Source organism: Clupea harengus, chromosome 3, assembly GCF_900700415.2.
Source record: "Clupea harengus chromosome 3, Ch_v2.0.2, whole genome shotgun sequence".
NCBI classification, from domain to species: Eukaryota; Metazoa; Chordata; class Actinopteri; order Clupeiformes; family Clupeidae; genus Clupea; species Clupea harengus.
In genome coordinates, this window is record NC_045154.1 from 3393431 (window position 1) to 3417591 (window position 24161).

Here is a 24161-nt window from a genome sequence, read left to right on the forward strand (position 1 = left end):
AATTGACCACCATTTCATTTGGTTTAGGATTTAAGTTACTCTAAAGACTGTAGAGTAAAATTTCAGTAACTACATTTAGTACTGGGGCTTAATTGCATTATTTAGTTTCATTCACTTGCTGTTTATTACACCTTACAGTTTAATTTAAATAGCAATTGTATGCTTATTTTAAGTTTCAACTCCTTAAAGTACTCACTTGGATCAAAATATATCAACTCTGTGTTTTACACCCTCCATATTTTAGTGTGTGAATTATGTTACTAACTGAGCTTGAACTTAGTCTTCTAATCGTCATGAACACACTAAACACAGCCCACTGAACACATTTACATGGAATCATGGCGCAAAGCCTGTTTTACTGAACATGATATAAGATATCTTTATTCTCTTGGTCATACGAAAACACAGACACACGCTATCTGTGGCACTCCAAACAATGTTTGCTCTGTTTTGTTCTGAAAATCCTGCGCTTCAGCATTCTTCATTATTTGTTATTTTATATTTTGTTATATATATATTTATTTATTTATTTACGTATTTATTTTGCTTGTCTTGCTGAATGATGGGTTCTCTTTACATGCTATTCTGTCACTATGGCTAACCCACCCGCCAGAGAGGGGTCATCACCGGAACTGACTTAGATGTGAAGGGTCGCATGGAAAGGAGGTGAGGGGAGACGTGTGTGTGTGTGTGTGTGTGTGTGTGTGTGTGTGTGTGTGTGTGTGTGTGTGTGTGTGTGAGAGAGAGAGAGAGCGATGGGGGTGTTATGAAAGAAAGTCAAGGAACTGCTCATTTTGTGCCATTCCTCCTGTCTCGGGACATTCCCCCAAAGCCTCCATCATGAAAGAGGAGAGGGCCTCCGCTGCTCACGCGCCTCCGCTCCGCTCCGATGACAAGGAGGAGTCTGACGCACTTCAGCAGGAGATGCCCGGGGGGGGCAGCCAGATGAGAAGGGGGGCAGGAGGGGTAATTGGGGGGGGGGGGGGAGTAGGGGGTGGCTTAGCATCAGGCCGGGACCTCACTGGTCCTCCCACTCGTATCCCATCATGCTTAATTTCCGTGCAGTGTCTCTCTTTCTCCCTGCCTGGTGATCTCTCCCTCAAACCTCTCCGCTCCACATCTTCCTGCCCGGCTCGCCGATTGGAGCAGACAGCCACAAGGCGCGTCAAGGCGACTGACTGCTCTTTTTGAGGTTGTGGCATGGCAGCGGAGCCTTCAGCGCCTGGCCCCTCCATCCCGGGCGGACGCGCTCATCTTTGTGACAGGCCCTGTCACACGGCGGAGCCAGGCGGGCCTAGCTGTGCCACCCGCGCGGCAGTGGGCACGGAGACAGCTCCTGACGACTGCGCCGCCCTGACAGGGAATATGTTCATGCAATTGGCAAGCTGGTGGCAACTGAGTGACTGCGACTTCAAGTGGCATCACATGAAACGGCCGAGCCTCCCGCTGCTCTTTACGTGCGCGCGTGTGGAACAGAGAGACACGCGGGCGGCACAGTCAGTGGGAGCAGCGCAGGAGAGCAGGAGTTCAGCGCAGCACAGCGCAGCACAGCGCAGCACCTCAGCCACTCATGCTCCAAAGCTGGAGGGAGAGCTGTCTCATTCGCCAGGCCCCCAATCAGTTCACAAGAGGCCATTTTGTGCTAAGCTGAAAAAGATAACGAGCAAATTGAGAACGTGACAAGTTAGTCTGCACTGAACATAGCTGGGCCCTGAAAATGAACTCTGGGTTATTGTTTAAATTCTTGTTGAAACTCTCAAATGACTCATATTTTACACAAAGAAATTGAAATGACTTGTTTAAAGACCATGAAACATATGGAGCATTTCTGCTAAACATATTATTTTACAGTACAGTAAGCATTTTAATTTACAGTACAGAATTATTTTACAGTATTTTTATTAACAAATGATAGCTGTTCTGTATATCATACAATGACACAGTATCAACTGAATTGCTTCGTTCAGTAGTGTTTTACCTCATCATGAAGTTGACATAAATGTGGAGAAAAATTGCTGTGCACAATTTCTAATGAAGCCACTAAAATGATTTTAACATCCATGGCAGTCATCTGTTGTTATTGTTGCCTCTGCCTGGCTTAAAATGTCTTCCCAGAACAGCACATTTAACTGGTCATGATACAACCTGTAAATCCAGTTGGGATGTAATGCACAGTCCAAAAATATGGCTACTGCTCAGATTATAACATCTCTCCAATAAGCCAAAGGCAAGAATTCTTGAAATAGTCTTTGCAATCACTTCCTGTCATATTAGATATGGAAATGACATGACATTGTGAAAAAAAACTGTGTGTGTGTGTGTGTGTGTGTGTGTGTGTGTGTGTGTGTGTGTGTGTGTGTGTGTGTGTGTGTGTGTGTGTGTGTGTGTGTGATGGGGTACAGATACTGGTGGGGCTGAATTTAAGAATGTATCTCTAAAAAGGCCAGAAAGGCTTGCATGACAGGCTGTACACAGACAGTCTGCCAGATCCAAACTTCACCGGCAGCAAGACTTCACACACAGCTGTACATTTATACACATTATTGTATCAGACATGTTAATGGATAGGGCATTTTTTTCATAGGTGAGATTACTTGCCATTAACCTTTTTTTAACATTAACCTTGTTATTGATAGAGGAGCACTTTGATATTTGTCTATATTAAAAAAAAACGGCAGTGATTCCAACAGAGTGCCATCATCATTAACCACGTATAAATGCCTCTCCATTTCCATAAACAGCTACACAATAAGTCCTAATCAAGTCCGATTCCTCCTCTTGAATCACTGTGCATTAACCTACCATTGCCATTTAAGGTTAGTGACTGGGGCAGCACCCAGCAAACAGAGCTCTGGGTGGATGGATAGCTTCATGCAGTACCCTTCTCTGGGGTTGTCACTCCAGGCCAGGCCGGGAGGGGGGAGGGGCGATGGATGACTACCCACGCTGCATCAGGGTTGTTGTAATTATGCTCCGTATGCAGAGGACTTATGGTTGCTAGTGTTGTTACCCTCACTCTGACCAGAGGAACAAAACTTAGCGGCTCTATTTGTTTCCCACACACATAGCAAACTTCACCATCTACTTTTTCTGTCCAAATATAACAATTTAATACATTTGCTGTGCTTTGTTCTCTTATGATAGCGAGAGAGAAAATCTACATCTATTTAAGGGTATGGCTGTGTGTGAGATACATAGTGTGCAAGAGGCAGAGCCGGAGAAAGACAGAGAAAGAAAGAGAGAGAGAGAGAGAGAAAGAGAGAAAGGGAGAGAGAGAGAAAGAGAGAGAGGGGATTCTGTGTATTTGTATATGAATATTTGTGCATGTTGTGTGTATCTATATCTAGTATTGTCAGACAGAGAGTGCGTGAAGGGGTTTCTTCTTCTCCGGAGACAGCCAGCCCACCCAGAGCCTCGTCCAGCACGGAGCTGTCACTTCACAATTAAGGAGACACTGAGTGGCTAATATCTTTAATTCCTTTATTCAATATACTTTAACAAACACGACAGCCACGCACAGGGATAATGCAGAATCATTAGCAAAAGGTCCACAAATTATTGATGTAAAATAAGCAATGATTTTTTTTCCCGCTCCGCAATTTATTGCCATTAACAAGTAACTTGCAATCCAATAAATGTCAGCATTGCTTTCAGTTAATTAAAGGAATAGATATTATATAGTAATGCAGGGTGGCGTTTAGATCCCAATTTCCACAGACTGCAATTTAGTGCCCAGGCTTTATTTGAAGGGAACCACAAATAATGACCATTAAGCTGTCAGCCGCTAGACAGGAGATCACATTAATGAAATTAGATAAGCCGGACCACTAATATAAACAGCACTTCTGCAGGAGAGCCCGGAGACTAGAAATGGGTCAAGACTAAGTTTGAAGAGAGAGGCCGAGTGAGAGAGAAAGAGAGAAAACAATGGTGGCTTTTCCAGACAGAATAAATACACAGTGACAAGTGAAAGAAAAGGGAAATTAATAAGCTGTTCGGAGGCCTGGCCTGAGCAGTGTGTGTGTGTGTGTGTGTGTGTGTGTGTGTGTGTGTGTGTGTGTGTGTGTGTGTAACAGAGAGAAAGGAAGTAAATGGGAGAGTAGGAGGGTGTCTGAAGATGTGTTTGAGTGTATGCAGTAAATTAGAGGGCTCTTCACCCTCGACCTGTCACGTTTCACCTCTCAAACTACTGGGCTTTGGGATGACATGAAGCTTTCGCCGTCCGTCACAAATACACCAAATGTTTAGTACATGCCATTTCACTTTTTAGAAGGACCAAAAGAGAAATATTTATACCTTGTTAAAATCTCGTTCATGTCATTTCATTTCCCTATCCCTAAAACAAGCAGCACTTCCAAACTTAGTCCAACTAGATTGTGGACGTGTGCTCAGGCACTCACTTTTGGTAAGCCATTCTGGGCATCTCCCACGCTTGTGTCAAATATTACAATGTTTTGATGAACTGATGCAATCACCATGCTTATATAAGCTATGAGCGCAAAGGTGCCTGCTGTGTCCGTGTGTGTTTGCGTGTGTGTGTTTGTGTGTGCGTGTGTGTTTGCGTGTGTGTGTTTGTGTGTGCGTGTGTGTGTGTGAAAGCACATGTGAATGCCCCCCGGCAGAATGCCAAGGCTCAGACCAAATTAGTGATCAGGCAACCTGTCCCCCCCCCCCCCCCCCCATCATCTCGTTCCTCCATCTCTCTCAAAGTGGAGCGACGGCTGTGTCAGGAGCTGTCACCTGGTCACGGAAACTTTTCTCCCTGTCCGAAAAACTTTGGTGCAGCAACTACAGTATGAGAGTGTGTTTATGCAAGTGTCTCTGTGTGTGTGTGTGTGTGTGTGTGTGTGTGTGTCTGTGTCTCTGTGTGTGTGTGTGTATGTGTAGGTCGGAGGAGCTCGTGCTTGCAGTGGCATGGGGCAGAGTGAGCAGAGGGGGTAGTGGCGTTTTGTGACATCCCTGACGTCTCCCCCTCAAATCAGACTCCCTGCTTCTGTCAGCCCAAGCCTCGCCCCCCGGCAAACACTGTCAGCTAGCCTGCCTACTGACCAGCCATGAGCCAGAGTGGACTGAGGGACACACACACACACACTCTCTCACACACACACACACACTCACACACACACACACACACACACTCTCTCACACACACACACACACTCACACACACACACACTCACACTCACACACACACACACACACACACACACACACACACACACTCTCTCACACACACACACACACTCACACACACACACACTCACACTCACACACACACACACACTCACACACACACACACACACACACACACGCACTCACACACACACACACACACACACACACACACACACACACACACACACACTCACACACACACACATACACACACACACACACACACACACACACACATGCATGTGTACAGTATACACATGCAGCTAAACATGTACACACACCTCATGTACAAACTAAGCACATGCACAAACATACACCAAAAACATACATCTGTACGCACACACACTCAAGTGCAAAATACCTTCAAAAACAAATATCGAATATGGGCTACCATGAAAGAGGTGAGGGTTCATTTACACCAATCATACACATTGCTTGATATAAATCGAAAAATATTTGTATAGGAATCTGAAGCAACACATCTAAAAGCCCACTGTACTAACACATGCTAAACTCTAACACATGCTAAACTCACAAGCTAAACTCTAACCCATGCTAAACTCTAACACATTCTAAACTCTTTTCTTGAGTTGTCTTCTCGGAGAGATCTGACTGGTTTCAGTGTGGTTGCCTCAATAAGCATAGGGGACGCACCTAGTGACGGGACAACCTGCCAATAATGTGGTCATGTGACAGTGACTTCCTGTCTCTCCTGCTGAAGTCTTGTCGATACCAGCCCAGGCAGAGATGCCTCCTCGGCCCTTCCATAAAGAAGGCTAATTATGAGCTAATTGCCTGGTTCCCCTTTGTTGGGTTCCCAAACAAATCCATTCCTTCCCACAAGGAAGTACAATAACCATTTCCTTCCCTTTTTACATCTTTCACTGTAGTTAGCAGGCATCAAAACATGCATTGGAAATAATGAGCAGCATATATCTTTGTCCCAATAACAAAGACCGTGAGTATTTCGTTTGTTGAATAGAGAATTAGCTATGGTTGTACTGATCTCATTTGAGAAACCAAAGAGGGTAAAAGCCTTTACATTATTAAATAGTCTAATCAGCTGAAATAACTTTGGGATGGAAGTCAGGTGAAAATGTCCAACCAGGAGGATGCTTAAGTCAGGATCCGCACTCTCAAAGCAACACTGCCCCCATGTGGCCTACGGCACACCAGCAGCCCTGTATCCTTTCACTGTACTCCCATCCCTCCCACACAAACAGGCAGTGTTTATTCAGCGTCTGCTATCACAAACGGACAGTGTTTATGCAGTGTTTATGATCTTAATCAGGTTGCTGCGTGTCAGTAATCTGTACAGAGAAGATGTACACACCGCCATCCCACTGATCTATTCCAGGCTAATATTGCATCCCACAGTATGTCCATGTGCCAGTCCACACGACTCACACCAACCACACTAAATCCTGCACTGAAGGAGAGATGCAATACGTGTGTGTGAATGAATTCCTCTAGAGTTCTGAAGCTTCCTCTAACCTGCCCCAGGACTCTATAGTGAATGTAATTAAGATAAGGACTGCTGCTCCAGTACAGAGGTGCTCGTTAGGTTTGGTCCCTTTGAGCTGGATCGTGACTGTTCCCAATCTGGTACGGTTCTCCCATCAGCCTGCGTGGAGCTCATCCCCAGTCCCCCCGCTTTTTCCAGCCGACGGCCTCCATGACAGACACCAGCCCTCTCCCATATCTGTTTAACATTCGCCATTGATCCCCGGCAGGCCTTCATTGGCAGGACTAATTTATTTACGAACTTGTCATTCCAAATAATTGATTGAGATGTCCTTGGCGTGGGATGTAATGATATGCAAAGATAAAAGATTTCCTCATTCTTGTGGGTAATGTAATTGCGGCTGGCTGGTGTAGTACAGGAGGGGGGATCAGAGGGGCCACTGCCCGCTGGCCTGCCGTCTGTCTGGGACGCCTGAGATGTTTAATTAGAGAGAGACTAATGAAATTCAGGCCCCAGACATCACATGTCACTCCAACAGGAGCGCAGGGAGCTAACATAACTAGCGGCCCGATGTCCACAGCTCCCACCCTGTGACCCTTACCCAATAGTCCTCAGGGGGCGTCTCTATCTAACCACAGGCAGATGGTGAACACGGGGAGTGTGCGTGTGGACACGGGCAACTGGTTTGTGTTAGTGACTCAGTCTGCCTTCTGAACATGCAGGGGATTTGGTCTTAGCATATGGAAAGGGTTAGGTTTAACATAAGGAGACATATACACAATAACAAGGTCCATTGATGGGACAGAGAAAGATTTCATGTGATATCATGAGTTTGTGTGAAGACAGATGAAAAGCTGTAGAATAAGTGTGAGCAGTGGGTCTCAAGCTCCTGGTTAGGGGAGGTGCCGTGTTCAATAGCCTGAAAAGCTACTGGATGAATTGATGATGTTCTCAGGTCAAGAGATCTCAGTCCATAATAGCTGACTGGGCATGTTTTAGGCTCGCTCTCAGGGTGGGGATTGTGAACGCTGCATTTCACCAAGACACTTCCCTAATGTATTCATTGATGGCACACACACACACACACACACACACACACACACACACACACACACACACACACACATACACACACACACACATACACACACACACACATACACACACACACACACACACACACACACATACACACACACATGGCCTTTTTTGGGTGGATTTGCACGTGCTCTCATCAAGGCTACACACTACCAGGCTGGACCTGGGCTTCCTGGGACCAGGTTCTGATCAGATGTGTTCAGTCCCGCGCTTCACTTTCCCCGGGATCCATTCAAACTAAGTGCTCTCATCTCATACAGTGGGTGTGATGCACGGTCGGTTGTGACACTTAATAACGGTGATGACTCCATCTTCCCACAGCTCCCTCGTTAAATCACACGTGCCAGCGTGCGCTCCTCCTGTATCCTGCGCCGCTGCAGAGGGGGGGGGATCGGTGATTAGTTAGAGTGTGCACTCGCGGGTCAGACATATCTCACGTCACATTATCCCCCACCCGCACTGATTCCGAGAGTTGTCCACAGCCACCGAGACATTGTGTATATCATTTCCAAATGGTCGGAGTGTCATATTTGAGTCTGACAGTTCATCCAAGGGGAATGATCGCCGTTTATGTCTGATTTATACACATTACAGAGACAGTTAATGAACATGTCGCGCCTGGAGAATTATTCAAGGACTTGTAGAGCTTCAGGAGTGACTTATCATCCTTGCTGTCGAGAATGAAGTCATCGCAATATCATGCGCTGTTATGACAGGGTGTTGTCAATCGTACAGATCAAGGCCAGCTAGGAAAGGCCTGGCATGGTTTGGCATGTGGTACTTCACATCTGCACATACTGCTGCGCCTGTTGTGGAGGCAGTAAAAGTTTGATTGGGGAAGGCCTGCCACCTAGTGGCAACAAGTGGTACTGCAAAAGTAGGGTTTGTATAGCATGTAAGAATACTTGCATCTTTTACATTTTGTTACACTTGTTTGGCCTAAAACGTAATATAAGAATGAATCATCTGCTAATGAAATGTTAATACTCAAAATGTAACATTGTAGACAAAGACTCAGAACTGCTTCGACTTTTAAAATTGGTGTTGCCTATATTGACAGATCACAGTCAAGACATTGTGATTTCCTATTCAAACATAACAGCAATATGATACCTTAAAATGTTCACAAATTCATCACAATTCTTAAAGGATGCATGGATTGGTAATGACAGCTGGACATTTTTTTGCCATTCAATCATTTCCTCACAACTCCCATGGCATACAGTAGCTCCACACCTCCCTGCGTAGATGGGGTACTTTGTCAGTGTTGCAGTGTTGTCCCTGCAGTCCTGTCAAATATAGTCAGCCACACACGACACCAGGTGGCGCTGTTACATTGTAAGTAACTGCTGCGGCAAATCCTGAAGATGGGTGTTATTTTCCTTTCATATTATCTTGCTGTGAGCAAGCTTGGCATTGGCATCTTGGCAGCATCAATAATCCCATTTGTGAATTAAAAACAATTTCACGAACCAGAAATCGATAGAAACATCCACTTTTTTATTTATACACTGTCATCAAGGACATCATTTGCTAGGCTTCTGCCAGGGCTATTCTGAGAGAGTCTCTGAGAGGGTTCTGTAACGTCACACTGAAGAGGCAAGTCTACTGGCACAGGCCCTCATAGAGCTCCCCATCCAGCAACATCACCAGCTTCAGGAGGGTCGTATGAAGCATGGTTATCTACTTTTGCTTGACTTAAGATTTATTCCACACCGAACATCGCTTCCCATCAATTTCATTTCAGTTCAAGGCATGGTCAGCATTTGTGAAATTATACAAATTCAGGGGAGATTAACAAGGCCTTGAGAATGTGGTATATGTATAAAACATTTAAACCACCTTCACTTTCACATGTATTTGGCACTGACAAACTGCATTTATTAGTGTCAGCAAACAGAGCTGACAAGCCTCAATTACATTCACTTTACCTGGTCAAAATTATTCAGTGGTACAATAACTGTATGTGTCAAAACAATATCAAAGATTTTGAAACAAAGAACCAACACATTTACAATACAGAGGTTTGGTATGTGTTTGGCACGAGGTACACCAACCAAAAACAAAGGCCAAAGTGGCAGTCACAATACAATTTCCCATCAGACCTTGGGCCACCCTTCTTTTACAACGCCTTCTGTGTCTCTTATCTTCCCTTGCAAACACAGACACACACACACACACACACACACACACACACACACACACACAGAGAGAGATTTCACACACATCATTCGAACATGGTTGAAGGCAGCCCTGTTTGTCGGAAAGTTTCAGCCACCTGTTTGGAGTGCTGGATCTTGGCGGCGAGCGCATCGAAGACGTCGTTCTGGTCCTGAGCCGTGGCCGTGCTGTAGATGAACGTCCCCAAGGCCTCCAGGCCCCTCATGCCCAGGTTCACACCGCAGCCTGCAGGGAAAGAGCACAGCAGAGAAGAGCTCAGTCTGCTTCAGCAAACAACTGCCAGCACTTAACTCCGTCCTACAGCCCACCCTAGTGCTCATAAACTGCTGTGTCTGCACACTGTGTATTACCTAATGTGTGTCTGCTCTGCTCTGGTTGGGGGCCAAGCAGCAAAGCTACTTCTACCTTTTCTTATTATGCAACTTCTTCTTCCAGAAAGGGTGTCTATGGCACGCCATATAACCTTATGGTAAAAAGTTGTGAAATGTGGCACACTGATTTGGACTGCTACCCTGATTCTATGTCAGTTTGATGTGTGTGGCTCAAGTGTTCTAGCGCCACCAACATTGGAGGTACAGTCACACACCTTACTTTTGAGCCGTATTAGTCAAATTCGAAAATGAGTGAGATGCATCCTAGCGTCCATTATATTGGATTTTCTGCAATTTTGGATTTCATCGAAAAGTGTTTTTTCCAAAGTTGTCACAGATAATCTTCAAGCCTCAAAAAAAATGATCACATGGATTTTTGATTCTCGAAAGCATCGGGCATTACAGCCAATCAAAATGGGTGGCAAAGCCGCAAAACAGGAAGTGGGCCCATACCTCCTCATCACTGTAATGGATCTACACCCAAGTTGGTGGACTGATTCAAGACCCCACCCAAAGGGGCCCCATTTTACCAAAGAATTTGTCATGATTGTTGAAGACATGCTTTGTTTGGTCCTGAGATCTGGACATGTTACCATTTCCTGTTCTGTGATTGTAAATGATGTAACCATTTAAGAAGTCCTTGTTGTATCAACATCACACTGGATAGTTAGACTGAAGCTCCTATGCTGAAGTGGTCCAAAATAATGTCCCCTGTTTCACCACCAGGGGGCGCCACCATAAGCAAACATGCACATTTGTTCATGAAATTTGGCAAAGATTATCTTCAGACCAAGACTCACAGTGGGTTATTGTTAGATTCTTGATTTAGCCAATCACAATCAGTGGCGAAGACGTCACATTCGAAATTGGGCCATATCCCAGCTAACCTTTGTTAAATTGTTATAAAACTTGGTAGGAGAGCTTACAACCATGCCCTTGACATGATGGCACTAGGTTTCTATGGCGACTATATCCTGCTGGGCTGCTTGGCCCTCTCATCAGTGTTTGCAGCTATATTCTATGCTGAGCTCTTACTTGCACTTCAGAACAGTACATGTTGAGTGTATCTCAGTGCTGCCTCTCTGCTCCCTGCTGTCTCTCTTATCTGATCCTGGTCTCCCCACACAGATCAATGTGTGCAGTCTCCCTGCAATGGTTCTGACATTGTCTGTTCTAGGGTTTGTTCTTTGCCGTATCACACCAAACAGCCGAGCGGAGTGCAGAGTAATTAAAAAACAAGCAAGTTTAATTCCTCTGCACAGGGTGTCTAAACTGTGCACTGTGAAGCCTGCAGCTCATCCCAACAGCGCACACACACTTCCCATATTATTAGAGCTAATCCTAATAGAGAGAGTGACTCACGATACAAACCTGAGAGGACCTGCTCTGGAGCCCAGGGGTGCTTCCTAATTCAGAGATAGAGAGGTCTAGTGCTGATTCTGAAGGGTAAATTCGAGCGCTACTGGCAGAGTCTATGAGGAAGATGAGAAGGAGTGACGGGCGAAGGAGAAGGAAGAAGATATGCCACTGCTGCACAGGAGAAAGGGCCTGTCAGGGAGTCTGAGTGCCTGTGATTGGCTGTGTGTAGTGGAGAGCGTTTCATAACAGTGTCACTCAGCACAAAAGTCACCCTCTCACATCTATTCCAGTCGCTTGCCTGCTTTCTAACCGCCTCTCCCTCTCACCTCACGCGCAAGCTCTCAGTCACACTTGCACAAGCTCTCAGTCACACTTGCTCTCTCACACACACACACACACACACACACACACAGAAAGAGAGAAAGAGAGAGTAAGGGTCAATAAAAGCAGAGGCAAAGACTCAGAGGATGATGGATAGAACATTATATAATATATTTTCTTCCCTAGAAAGACCATTCTTTCTTCCAGTCTAAGGGCTTTCTTTCCATGACTTGGTGTTCTTTTTGAGAGCGCTCATAAAACACTCTGACAGATACACCTAGTTCTACCTGGGACTCAGAGAACTTAGGGGTGGCAGAGGTGACTTGTCCTGTTTTTGCCTGATCTGATCTGACCTCCCTCTACCTTCCCCTGTCCTAGTCAGCACAAGGCCTCACCTGTGTCAAAGTTCAGCACGCGCGCTGCTTCCCCCTCCACAGTCACAGCCACGTTGTCGCCCTCGATGTAGGCTGCGTTGACGCGCCGCTGCGACAGCATGACCTCAAACAGCTTCCTGCTGCACTGCATGCGGTGCAGGGTGACCTCGCTCAGCCGCGGCTCGATGTCCATCTTATATGCGTTAAACGACTGGTGGAAGATGTTCTTCATGATCTACAAGGGGAGAGCAGAGAACAGGGTAAGACAGAGGGGCTGTGTGAGTATGTGTGTGTTTGTGTGTGTGTGTGTGTTTTTGTGTGTGTTTGTGTGTGTGTGTGTGTGTGTGTGTGTGTGTGTGTGTGTGTGTGTGTGTGTGTGTGTGTGTGTGTACAGTTTTGGCATTTATTAAGTGGCCTTGTCTTCAAATAATAATAATTGTATTTAAACAGCGTCTTCCCGCAACCCAAGGTCACTTCACCAAATGAATCACCAAGATAAGCACAGCATGGAATGACCTAAAGCAGAGCAGTGAAAAGGACCAACTGAACAGACACATTACTTCAAATATTAAAAGACATTTGAACGTGAGCCATCACCATGCTCACATCCATCTTTGAATCCCTTTATTACCAACACTTAGCAGTAGGGAGGGACTTCCCCTCAGCAGCAGCTGGGCAGTGGTGCAATATTTACTTTTTACTGTCCAGTCCAAAAATGCTCCAAGATTTACTATAATAATGTAACCTGAAGGCATAATTACAATACTGTGCTTTCAGATAGTTTTTCTCTCTGTATATTGATTGTATGCTTTAGGCTTTTTTTGCATCTATATATATATATATATATATATACGCACATTTATTTAATTTCGATTAGGAAAATGAAAAATGTCACTGTTCTTTCAGTTATATCATTATGGTAGGTGTGGGAACATCTTTATACAAACTGCATAGCTGTTCAGCACAAGGCTTCAGATCTAGCCTGAATTCTGGGAGATGGAAAGCTGCCAGTTATTGTCAGTGCAGAGAGGCACAAGTCTCTTTTTGTTTTTTAACTGCAGTTGCAAAATAATTGATGTCATTTGGATAAAAGGTCGGAAAAACTCAGCACTTTCTTTTATAATTATAAAACCAATAACCTTCAACAATTAATCTCAGGAAAAAAAACTGAGCAAGCAATTTTTTTGGAAGGCCGGTACAGGCCAGCGTCCACTGTTTTACTCTTCTGAGAACATGGGTGATCACGGCCTAGGTCACGCTCCCAGTGCCTTTGGACTGAGCCTCTGTCATTGTGTCTCAATGCTCAAGTGTGTTAGCAGCCATTGATCCTAACCATAGGAACACAAGGTGCTTGTGTGCTGCTTTTCTCCAAGGAAATATTGATCTTTGGATCCTACCACTTCAGACCAGAGCACCCTGAGAGTAGTCCTGTCCAATAAGGTGCACCCAAGAGATCAAAGCCCTGGACACACTGCACCACACCATCTGTGTCAGTGTCTTCCTAACGCCAGAGAGGAAGCAGAAATATCTCATATATCTCCTGATGGAGCTGGGCACTCTTGTGACTCATGCATTCATTATCCCTCCCAACTCCAACCCCGCCCCCTACCCACCCAACCCCCCCCCCCTTTAAGCTGCTCTCGTGGTCAAGCCTCTCTGCTCATCACCTGCTCGTCTAGCCGTAACCAGGTAACGGCAGCCAGTGTCGGTGAGTGACGGGCTGATGTCATGCTCTGACGCCATGTGCTCATTAGCCCTATCCGCTGCTCTCTCTTTCTCTCTCTTTCTCTCTGCTCCCCTCTCTCTCTCTCATTCTCTCTCTTCCTTCCTGTTGCAACTCTTCCCTTTACGCCCTCACCCCTTTCCCACGAACAGAAAACCACCGTATAAGGACAATATAATACATGCTCGGGAATAGCAGAAATGTCTCCATTCCATCCTCCTGACATTCCGAGTGTCACCTACTCATACTGATTCATTCCGTCATGTGTCCATTTATTGGCCCATGCATTCCACTTGTTTTCAAGTGTTTTTCTCTTTTCTCCCTGTATTCGTTTGATCGTTCCTTTAATGACTTTCACCCACCTACTTCCATCCCATGTCTAAAGCACAGCTCAGCTGTGAGGTGGCAGAGCCCTCTATGGTCTCTCGTCTCCATTCCACTGCTCCACTCATGTGTTGAGCACGTGCAGGTCTGTCCCAGAAGGAGCATGGCGTCTGCGACCCAAGTGGCGCTCGCTCGCTCGCGGGCCCTGTCACCGAGAGAGAGCGCGCCCCAGCAGCAGCTGGCTGAGGGAGCAGGTGAGCTCCAGCTTGTGGGTTTTCTAACACTCCGATCCCTCCCTCTCCCGGGCATTCACATGGAAACACACACGAACAGCACATCAAAGGGAGCAGGGGCTGGAAGCACACACACACACACACACACACACACACACAAACCGACAGGGTGGAATACCCGGCAGGGGTGAGCGCTTGAGTTCAAATTCATTCCCCAGCTGTGAAATTGAGAAGTGAGCAGGCTAGTCCTTAGCAAAATTGAGTTGTCAGAAACTTCATCCACACCGTCTGGCATTTGAATGATTCTTTGATCTTTGTTATACGTAGACCTCAAGTAGCAAGCCTGTTTTAAAAGTTTTATCTCTGGCCAATAAGACAAGTGCATGCATCCAGCCGCAAGCGGTGATGTTGAACATTCATTCGTGTGCTGGTGTAGCGGTCAGTGTTCTCGAGCATTAAGATACATTCATTGTGCTTTCGTGCGATCAGTAGGTTGGCTCCACTCAGCCCTAGACATATTTTCTGTTCGCCGTTATGAAAATAAGCTCTTGGGTTCCACATACCGAGGAGTTACTTGTGTGACGCAGGAAGCGCAGCATCTTGCTGTCGGCCGCCGTGCAGGCCAGTGCCATGTAGCGGTTCCGGAATGTTCCATAGATCTTGAGATGGAAGCCTGGTTTGGCTGTGGTGTGGCTGGAGCTCCGCGGCTCCTTCAGGACGTCCCCGTACGCAGAGAGGTCAAAGTACAGGTTGTGAGCCTTGATCTCAGGGGTGGGGACCTAAGGACCAATGAACAAAATGAGATGAAATGAGAGAAAGCTTTTCAGAATGGGAGTCATTCATTTTAGGATCAACCTGCAAGAAAAGATGACAAGGAAAAACCGACTCATTCTTCCCGAGGTTATTCAAGGACATCAGTATGCACAATGAGGCACACTGCAGAAAATGATTCCTCGACTTTTGAAATTAATTAAAACTGTACTTGGCACACAGTTGAGTAAACATAAATGGCCCCTCAACGCTCATAATCACTGAGGCGACATTTTCCCTGCCTTTCTCTGTCAGGGTTCCAGACAGGACTTTCACTGTAAGCCACCTCGGTGGCAAATTTCGTTTCTTTGTTCCATGTGCTCTGTGTTTATGTTTTGACATGTGCTTTCGTTTGTTTTGGTTTCCATGTGTATGTTGCCCCGCCCGTACTTCCAGCCTTTGTTCTGTTTCCCGCCAATTTTGATTCACCTCTTCCCATCCTGATTCGTATAACCCCTCCTATTTCTACCATGCTCTGTCTGTGCTTCTGTGTCAGATCGTGTTGTTTCATGTCCTAGTTTGTCCTGACCATGGCATTGTAGCTTCTGCCTGTTTGTCTGTTACTTGTCTGTATTGCCTGCCTTTTCTGTGGATTACTTGCCTGCCGTGACTGAGTTTTTCCTGTGTTTTTGTGGATTGCCTTTGCCATTGCCTTGAATAGTAAACCCTGCTTTGGCCTTGCGTCTGCCTCCCGTGTCGTGCACTTGGGTCCTCTGCCCCCAGCATTCCTGACATTCTCTCTCACCGGCTTTGCTTTTTCTCTCCCTTCTACTGCATTGCTTCCATTATCAGGACTGAACTGATATACAATGACACTCTTCTAAACTGATCTACTGTCTATGATGGCAATGGATGAGAAAAAAAGCTGAAATGATTTGTTTTGTCATATGGCTTAGAGGAAAATAAAAACTTTGATTTTAACACCTCTATTACGGATGTTTGTTGGTAGACCTGACACAGAATATTTGGCATTTGGCATATTCTAACTTTCCAGTGGGTTTTTCCAAGAGCTCCTTGGTGAATGTGGTGGTGATGTGTTTCTACACATGCTTTGCCTCTGTTGCAGACCACATGAAATTGACAATGTTGGTTTCTAGTCAGAGATAACTGGAGCCACTAAGCAAAGGCTACTGGGTGAGCTGTCAAACTGATGTCTTTGTGAGCATTTCACTGGGGTTGTCAAGTGAGCACCTTCCATCGTCATTGTTTGGTTGAAATAGGCCCACGACACCTCCAGAAACCCTGGTCATTTTAGACACCTAAATATCTTGCGACAACAGGCTTCTTCACTTAATACAGGTTAATTCACACGTCCCCAAGTAGTCTGTGAGCGTCTCAGCCATAACTACTGAGTCTGACTCCCTTTTTCAGCAGCCCCAGACAACTCCTTTACAGCTCCTTCGAGGGACTGTCCTTGAAAACCAAAATCCAACAGAAGCGTTGTGGTTGATTTAGCTATAAAGCCTCTAACATCTATCTCCACTGGTCTTATGTGTGCCTGTCAACCTTGTTCCCTCGCTTCTGCTACCAGTTCCACACACGTTAACGCTTCCACTCAAACGCTTCCTCAATTGCATTTTCAAATGCAATCACACTTAAACAAAAACCTTTCCTCAAAAGCTTCAAAATCATGACAAACGACTCTGATTCAAAATTCTATTTGAATTTTAAAAATGGCATATTCCTTGTGTCAGACCTTCAACATTGTGGACATTCTAATGATTTTTGTTCATGTCTATTCCACTGTGTTCCCCTTCTCCCTCTCTCCGTTCATCTCCCATCTCCCTTCTCTCCTGTACTCCAGTGTATGAGACAAACCGTTAGGGAGCCTTTCACTTCCTTCCAAACTGATCACATTTAACAGCAAATGAAATGAGGGAAATTTGATTAGATGGAGCAGATTTCCTGGACTTGGCAACAGGAGTGCATCCACACAAACAATTCAATGCCTTCAGAAAACTTCAAGGCAATCTGCTGAGGTCAAATCAGGAAATAAATGTTCTCTGTCTTATGCAATAGAAACCTCAGATTTCAGTGTGTCTTCAGTGTGTGTGTGTGTGTGTGTGTGTGTGGCACTATCACTGTCATTATCATTATACTCATCTTACTATATTAGTTTGTTAATGTAAGGGATACTCTAGCACACATCATGCTAGCTGTTTATCTAACTTGCTCAGGAGCTGTTAGGCCCTGGATGGTGTTTGGTGGATTGATGTCCTGTCCTGTCCTCTCCCCAGTCCCTGCTGATGTGGACACCATATCTGAATACACATCTACATTACTAGCTCGAGAAAAACAACCGTAGACACTTCCAGCAGGAAAGAAAGACACAGTGTCTCGTACATATTTATAAGTATTTCTCTGTCTCGGTCTCTCCTTCTTGCTGGAAGAGTCTGTTGTTGTTTTTCTCGAGCTTGACCCTATATATACTTAGAGAAAGTAGATGCACCATAGAAATGTACTTGCAATGGTCTTCAAGCTAAATTCTGCCTAAATAAAACATTCTCTACTCACTATAGTTTGTTTTATTTACTCACTATTTGACTTAAATCCAGGGTATGGCCCATAGGACATACAGTATACTTAGGGGTTCAGTCTGCAGCCTGTGACTGTCCCTTGTGTTATCATCATGATGCTCTACCAGCTGAAATACTGAAGCTACAGGAATGTTTGAGCCAAAGTGATCTAGCTTCAATCCATCTCAAGCTTGTGTGGCCATTACTGCTGCCCAGCACAGGCTGCCTCGCCTCCCTGCAGACACCCCCACTGCAGACACCCCCCCCCCCCCCCCCCACTGCAGACACCCCCACCGCATCCGCTGATTACCCAGGAACACATCCTGACGGGAGGCAGCCGCAGGTACCCACTAAAGCAAGACTGAAAATAGTCTACATGCTATTTCTGTTGTAGTCTTTAGTTGACCATGACATATAGGCTACTGTGTGGTGAAAGAAGGACAAAAAAGAGAGAGACAACTCTCTTGTGTCAGCGTTAGATGTGCAAATCAACTGCTTGAGTAAATGAGCTTGAACCGACGCAGGAAGCATGCCCTAATTGTTTGGGGTTTGTTGTGCAAAAGCGGCTGGCTGCGTCACCGGCCCTTTATTTCCTCCTCTCCGAGGCGCTCCGTAATCATTCATTACTCATTCATTTCCTCGTCCTATTCATGCTGGTGTCAGCGGCTCGCCACAGGAAGGGGCCCCCATCAAGCTCCGTGCAACTGCATCTGCTCGGCATCCATATCCCGGGGGCCAGAACAGATAGCCCCAGACGCAGAGAGGCTACACGGATGCAAGCGTGCGCGCCGATCAGCGCGCCAGAGCATGACTGGATATAACACACCTGTGGATCTCCAAAGCCTAACAGGGCATGGATTATGTTCTCGCTCCGCTTCATCTGACATCCTGACTGATTGACTCAAATACAGTCGCAGGGTTTGACTAAATAAGCGAAGATTTATAAAAATAGCACTGGTTCAAAGCACTGATTTGTATCTGTAGCGTATTCAACTCCATACAATAACAACAAAGGAATTGAAATGAATAGAGCTGCTAAATAGAAATAGAAATCTCATCTGGCACAAAACACAAACAAAAAAATAACAACCCTGTCTGACAAGAAATCTGTTGTCAGTGGGGATGTAAGGTGCTGTCAGGAAGTCTGACCTGCCGCTGGTCCAGCCTCTCAATGGTGGCATTGGCTCCGTAGGCGTGGCAGGACTCCACGATGTAGTCAGAGCTGATGCCCAGCACGGAGCAGGAGTCTCCACAAGAGCCGTCCGCTACCACAATCACCCGCGGCCACTGCCCACACGGGATCCGCCGCAGGTAGTCCTCCGAGAACTGACAGGAAAGACAGGAGAGGCAGAGCACAGTTACCATTTTGCAGACAATACAGAGGAGTGAGAGAAAAAGGGTGAAGATGGCTACCTAAAAAAAGACAGAGAGAAGAATGTGATGGTTATGTGGGAGAGATGATGCTCCTCAGTATTTTGGTGAGGCATAAGACAGTCCTTAGTATGCTTTTCCAACCTCCACACATGAATGTCTAATAAAGTGTGACTTCCTCACTAAATCCTTTAAGCTTCAGAGTGCCTCTGTAGAGAGGAGGAGACATCTCCAGAAACACAAATCTGAGTTTTCTGAAGCCCATCAGTTGCAGAGACAGGGAACACAGGCCTATGTGACTCACATTTCCCACTTGCTTTCTGCAACAGCTTGGACAGATGGCACGTCATCTTCTAAACCAAATTAAATCAAAATAACACTGACCTCATTCTAACTGACACATTTAAACCACCATATTACATAGTAAAGCTCTTCAAAACAATTATTAATAATGTTGAGGAAGGGATGAATGCTATAAGCTAAATTGATTTTTCACTGATGAAACTGGGATTGATGTTTTCATATATTAGTCATTGCATATGGAAATCAAATATGTATGCTAAACCTGTATTTACAGATTGAAGGTGACAGTTGCTGCTGGAGCCTTCCTTGGAGACGAGTGTGTGTGTGTGTGTGTGTGTGTGTGTGTGTGTGTGTGTGTGTGTGTGTGTATGTGTGGGTGTGTCACAAGCAGGGTGGCAGTGCAGAGACAGAGCTGGCCCTTTAAGGATCTCTCTCTGTCTCTCTCTCTCTCTCTCTGCCTGTGAGTGTGTGTGTGCATGTGTTCACGCGCGCGCGCGCGCGTGTGTGTGTGTGTGTGTGTATCTGTGTTATTCAAATATGAAGGTTTGTTTAATCTGCTTTAGTTTACACAGACACAGTGGGTATCCTGCAGTACAGGATATGCCACTAATATGACATCAACTTTAACACACACAAGATAATATTTGCAGTATAGAGACTGATAGTTAAACACAGAAGTAAATCAGAGGTGATTACATTCATATTCCTTTATACCAATGCAATTACTGCCACTATCACTATTCCATTACAGGAAGACCTAAAACAAAACACATCGTACGTGGAACTAAATCAACAAGATCTCATATATGCATTTAATGAGAAACTGGACCATAATGTAACCTTTTCACTGATCCTATGTCAGATATCATATTCCTTTTAAAAGGTCAGTTGGCATGTGAATAAAACACACTGAGACAGACAGAAGCACACAGAGACAGATGGGGGGGGGGGGTAAACAAGGAGACACAACAATACAATAAAGAGGCAAAAGGAAATACAATATGTGAGAGTGTGTGTGTGTGTGTGTGTGTGTGTGTGCGTACGTACGTATGAGAGTTTCGGATCTTATCATCTAATGAGAGATCATTATCCAAGAGACAAGAGATGAGAAAACAGGAGAGGGAGTGACACATGTCTTGGTGTGTATGATGGAAAAGGCCCTGCTCTTGTGATGTGAAAGAGCAGGACGATGCCTCTCCTCTTGCTCTGAAGCCCAGGGGCAATCAGGTTACCCCAGGATGGATTGGATCTGGACGAGTCCCTGGTGTGAACACTGGATCTATTAAATCACTTTATTACCGGCGCCAGAGGGGAACATGCGTCAGCGCTCCCCATGTCCACCTCACACACACACTCACCCCTCGGAGCAACTGCACACACACACGCACACACACACACACGCACACACACACGCACACAGGGCCTCATGCAGAGACAGGCCGCAGCCATCGCTTAACACCTCACTGCACATCTGCAAACCACTGGAGGGTTTTAGAATCCCAATCACTGTTTAATATTCAAGCTTCCCCTTTAACACAGTCTACATACAGAGCTGGCCTAAACCATATCTAAATGGCAAGAGAGACGGAGAGGAAACCTCTTCATATTCATGAAAAAATGGACTGAATGGAGCATCTGGAGGGCAAAAACATAATGGACTGAATTGAGCTGCTTGTTATAGGTCAAAGTTCAAAATACAGCTGTCACAACACTGAAAACGGATGGCTGCTTGGCATGTTGTGATGCGACTATTTAAAATGCTCTCCAGGCCATATCTGTCATTTCTAAAAACATTTGCGTCTTTCATTTGCTGAATGGCATTTCACCATCATTGCTCGGAAAACAAAACTTGAGCCGTCATTTCATGTTTTAGTAGAAGCTATTAATAGTTCAGCTACTGCTCAGACAAGTCATACTCCATGGTTTGCGTAGCAACTCGTACACCCATGACAAAGATAAATATCCTGAAGGGACTGGATTATGCATTCTAATATTGGCTGCTGTGTTGTGCTTGCTGAGCGGGCTGCTATCTATGTTAGGAGCTCCGATCACACGGGAATATTAAAGTCACCCCAGACAGACAAACATCTCCTCAAGAGGGAGAAGTGAACAGGCCAGATCCCTTTGGCTTTGATTCATGCCTGCACTGGAAATGACTTTTGGCATGAAAGGGAGTAGATCCCTCCCATCTGTGTCTAGACTAGTCTGAATATTTGTGTTCTGCCTGCCCCCGCCACGCCCACCGGCTTCACAGATGAGGGAATAGAAAAACAAAATAATCTACATCCCTGGATGGTATTAATCATATTGTCACAATGGAACTTGGCAAACCTGATAACAAGGCTACATAATGATCTGAAACATTTCGCCTCCCAAGGCCAGGCATGAATGCTTCCTATTGTTCAGGAGAGAAAGAAAATCTTCAAAGTAAACCCTGTAATAGTGCATAAATCAAACTGACTCCCTTAGATATGATCTTACCAACACAATCCTTATAGGGTCACCAAAGGTACATCCGTCCATCCATACTTAAAGCAACAGCCCTATCTAACATGACAGTCCATGCACTTGCCTAACACTTGGCCCTCTCATCAGGCAGATCTTCCCTGATAGAATAGTAAATGATCACATCAACTGCATCCACACTCTTATGAGTCTCACTCTCATTGCGAATAACTGCGGTAACCATGCACAATTTAGGCATGGTTTAAGCGTGGTTTGTAGATCTGAATGCTCAGCCATCTGTAGGAGCTTAAGTCTGTCAAACCCTCTGCACGCTTGACAGGTCATGAGGTCAACATGCCTAATCCCTAAATGTGTGGGTGCCTATAGGGGAGAGGGGATGACTGGGAGATATTTCAGATTAACTACAATTACACAACATACGCACCTTTGTTCCCAAGTGAACTTTAACATCGATCTTTTGTTTCTTTTGCTCCAAAATGCTGAGGAGATACTCCTGGAACACGCCGATTTTAGTGAAGAAGTGGTCGTTGTGCCAGCACCCCTCCATGTTATCAAAGTCCACTCCCAAGCCTAACAGGAACCTGACGCTGCGGGGGTCCAGTGCGATCTGCTGCGGTCTGCACAGCAGTGCGGTCCTGTAGCGCTCATCCAATACCGTGAGTTTCAGCACCTTTCCCGAGCGAACAGCGACCAACGCGGCGGTCAGACCAACAGGACCGGAACCCACGATCAGAACCGATATCCGAGCTCGCCATTGTCTAATCCGATCTAAGCCTACTTTGACTACCACGTACACTACCACCGCCAGGAAAGTGCTGAGTGCCGTGTCGTAGACGAGAGCTCGGTAGTTCTCCTCTTCCACGCTGCTGTTGATAGGCTCCCCCGGGTTCTCAGTTCGTGCTCCGTCCATGTCGAGGTTAATCACGAGAATTAATCGCGAGAAAAAACCTTTCTGGTTTCACTTGTTGGATAGTCGTTTTATATCCATCTGCAACAATGTTGCCCGTGAACCAAATGTAGTCTACACGTAAGCATCGGGGCTATCTTGAGGTGGTGATAAGTCTGGAAAGTGCAGTAAAGGGGTCCGGCACAGCAGTTCACATTTCTAAAAACCTTCGGTATTATGAGCAGACGGAGTCAAAAAGTGGTACTGTTATCGCTCTCTTCCGAGTCTGCCGCGTGGGCTGGATTCCAAACCCTCCGGGTAACACAGTGCTGCCGTGGCTGCTTGAGGCTCCGTGGCTTTGCTGTTGTGTAGCCCTGCTGAAGGAACGCCTCTGCGCGCGCCCTGCCCGGGACAGGGCTCTCCCCAAACCAGCGCGGGCTCTCCAGGCTGCAGGTGCTGTACACGTGCGTGCGCGCAATAGTTTCTGCCATAGTTTCTGCCATAGCTCCTGGGGATTGTCAGCTGTTTTTCCAAAGGTGTATTATATCAACAATGTGTTACGTTTCACGCAGAGGAGAGTTGATATCATTTTCCGAATAAAATGTCTCGGATGAGGCGACCTCTTAATATCAAAGTAAAGACTGGCTGAATCATCGGTTTCATTCTAGCGCTTAGTAGAAGGACGCGGGCACACAGCAGCACGAGTCGATTTTCTGTAACTTGACCATGATGTATTTTTAGCTTCAGAGCCTCAGAGGGCCCATAACTAGCTCTGTGTTTTATCCAGAGCATATTGATTTAATGGAGCTAATGACAATGACACCGAATGACACTGGGAGGCAGACTGACTTTGGCCATTCCAGACGGCACTGATCCACCCGTGGCACCCATCCATCCCCCGAGGCTCGCAGTGGCAGCTGTTCTACGAGTGCAGCCAGGGGAATACATGGAGCGAAGCAGAGGGATCATCTGTGGCAGAGAACCCTGAATGTGCCATGCTGATGCTGGATATGAGCGGTGTGTGCTCACAGGAATGTGATCAGCTCTGGCAGGTGCTCACACCACCGTGGTAATCATTAACCTAAGGGTTCTGCATTTATCAGGGCGGTACCCCTCTGGAATGACAAGCAACAAAACCCCTCAAACCCAGTCTGTTTGGCATTGCATTGTTTTAAGGAGGTACA

At 45.8% G+C, this 24161-nt stretch overlaps 2 protein-coding genes across 2 annotated transcripts in view; both read right to left on the reverse strand.

The window, feature by feature from the left end:
* The window catches only part of LOC116219017 (extensin), a 16408-nt gene extending 6992 nt beyond the window's left edge, over nt 1-9416 (reverse strand). Inside the window, exon 1 of the mRNA XM_031561862.1 lies at nt 9349-9416. Within this exon, the coding sequence (XP_031417722.1) occupies nt 9349-9416 (68 nt within the window). The remainder of the gene's footprint in view (nt 1-9348) is intronic.
* Nucleotides 9219-23828, reverse strand: si:dkey-234i14.6. Its single transcript, XM_012822242.3, has 5 exons — nt 22516-23828; nt 19101-19277; nt 15189-15404; nt 12367-12580; nt 9219-10145 (listed from the first exon to the last, which is right to left on the reverse strand). The coding sequence occupies exons 1-5, from the start codon at nt 22999-23001 to the stop codon at nt 9967-9969; spliced, it is 1272 nt and encodes a 423-aa protein (XP_012677696.1). The 5' UTR covers nt 23002-23828; the 3' UTR covers nt 9219-9966.
* Nucleotides 23829-24161: the final 333 nt, after the last annotated feature.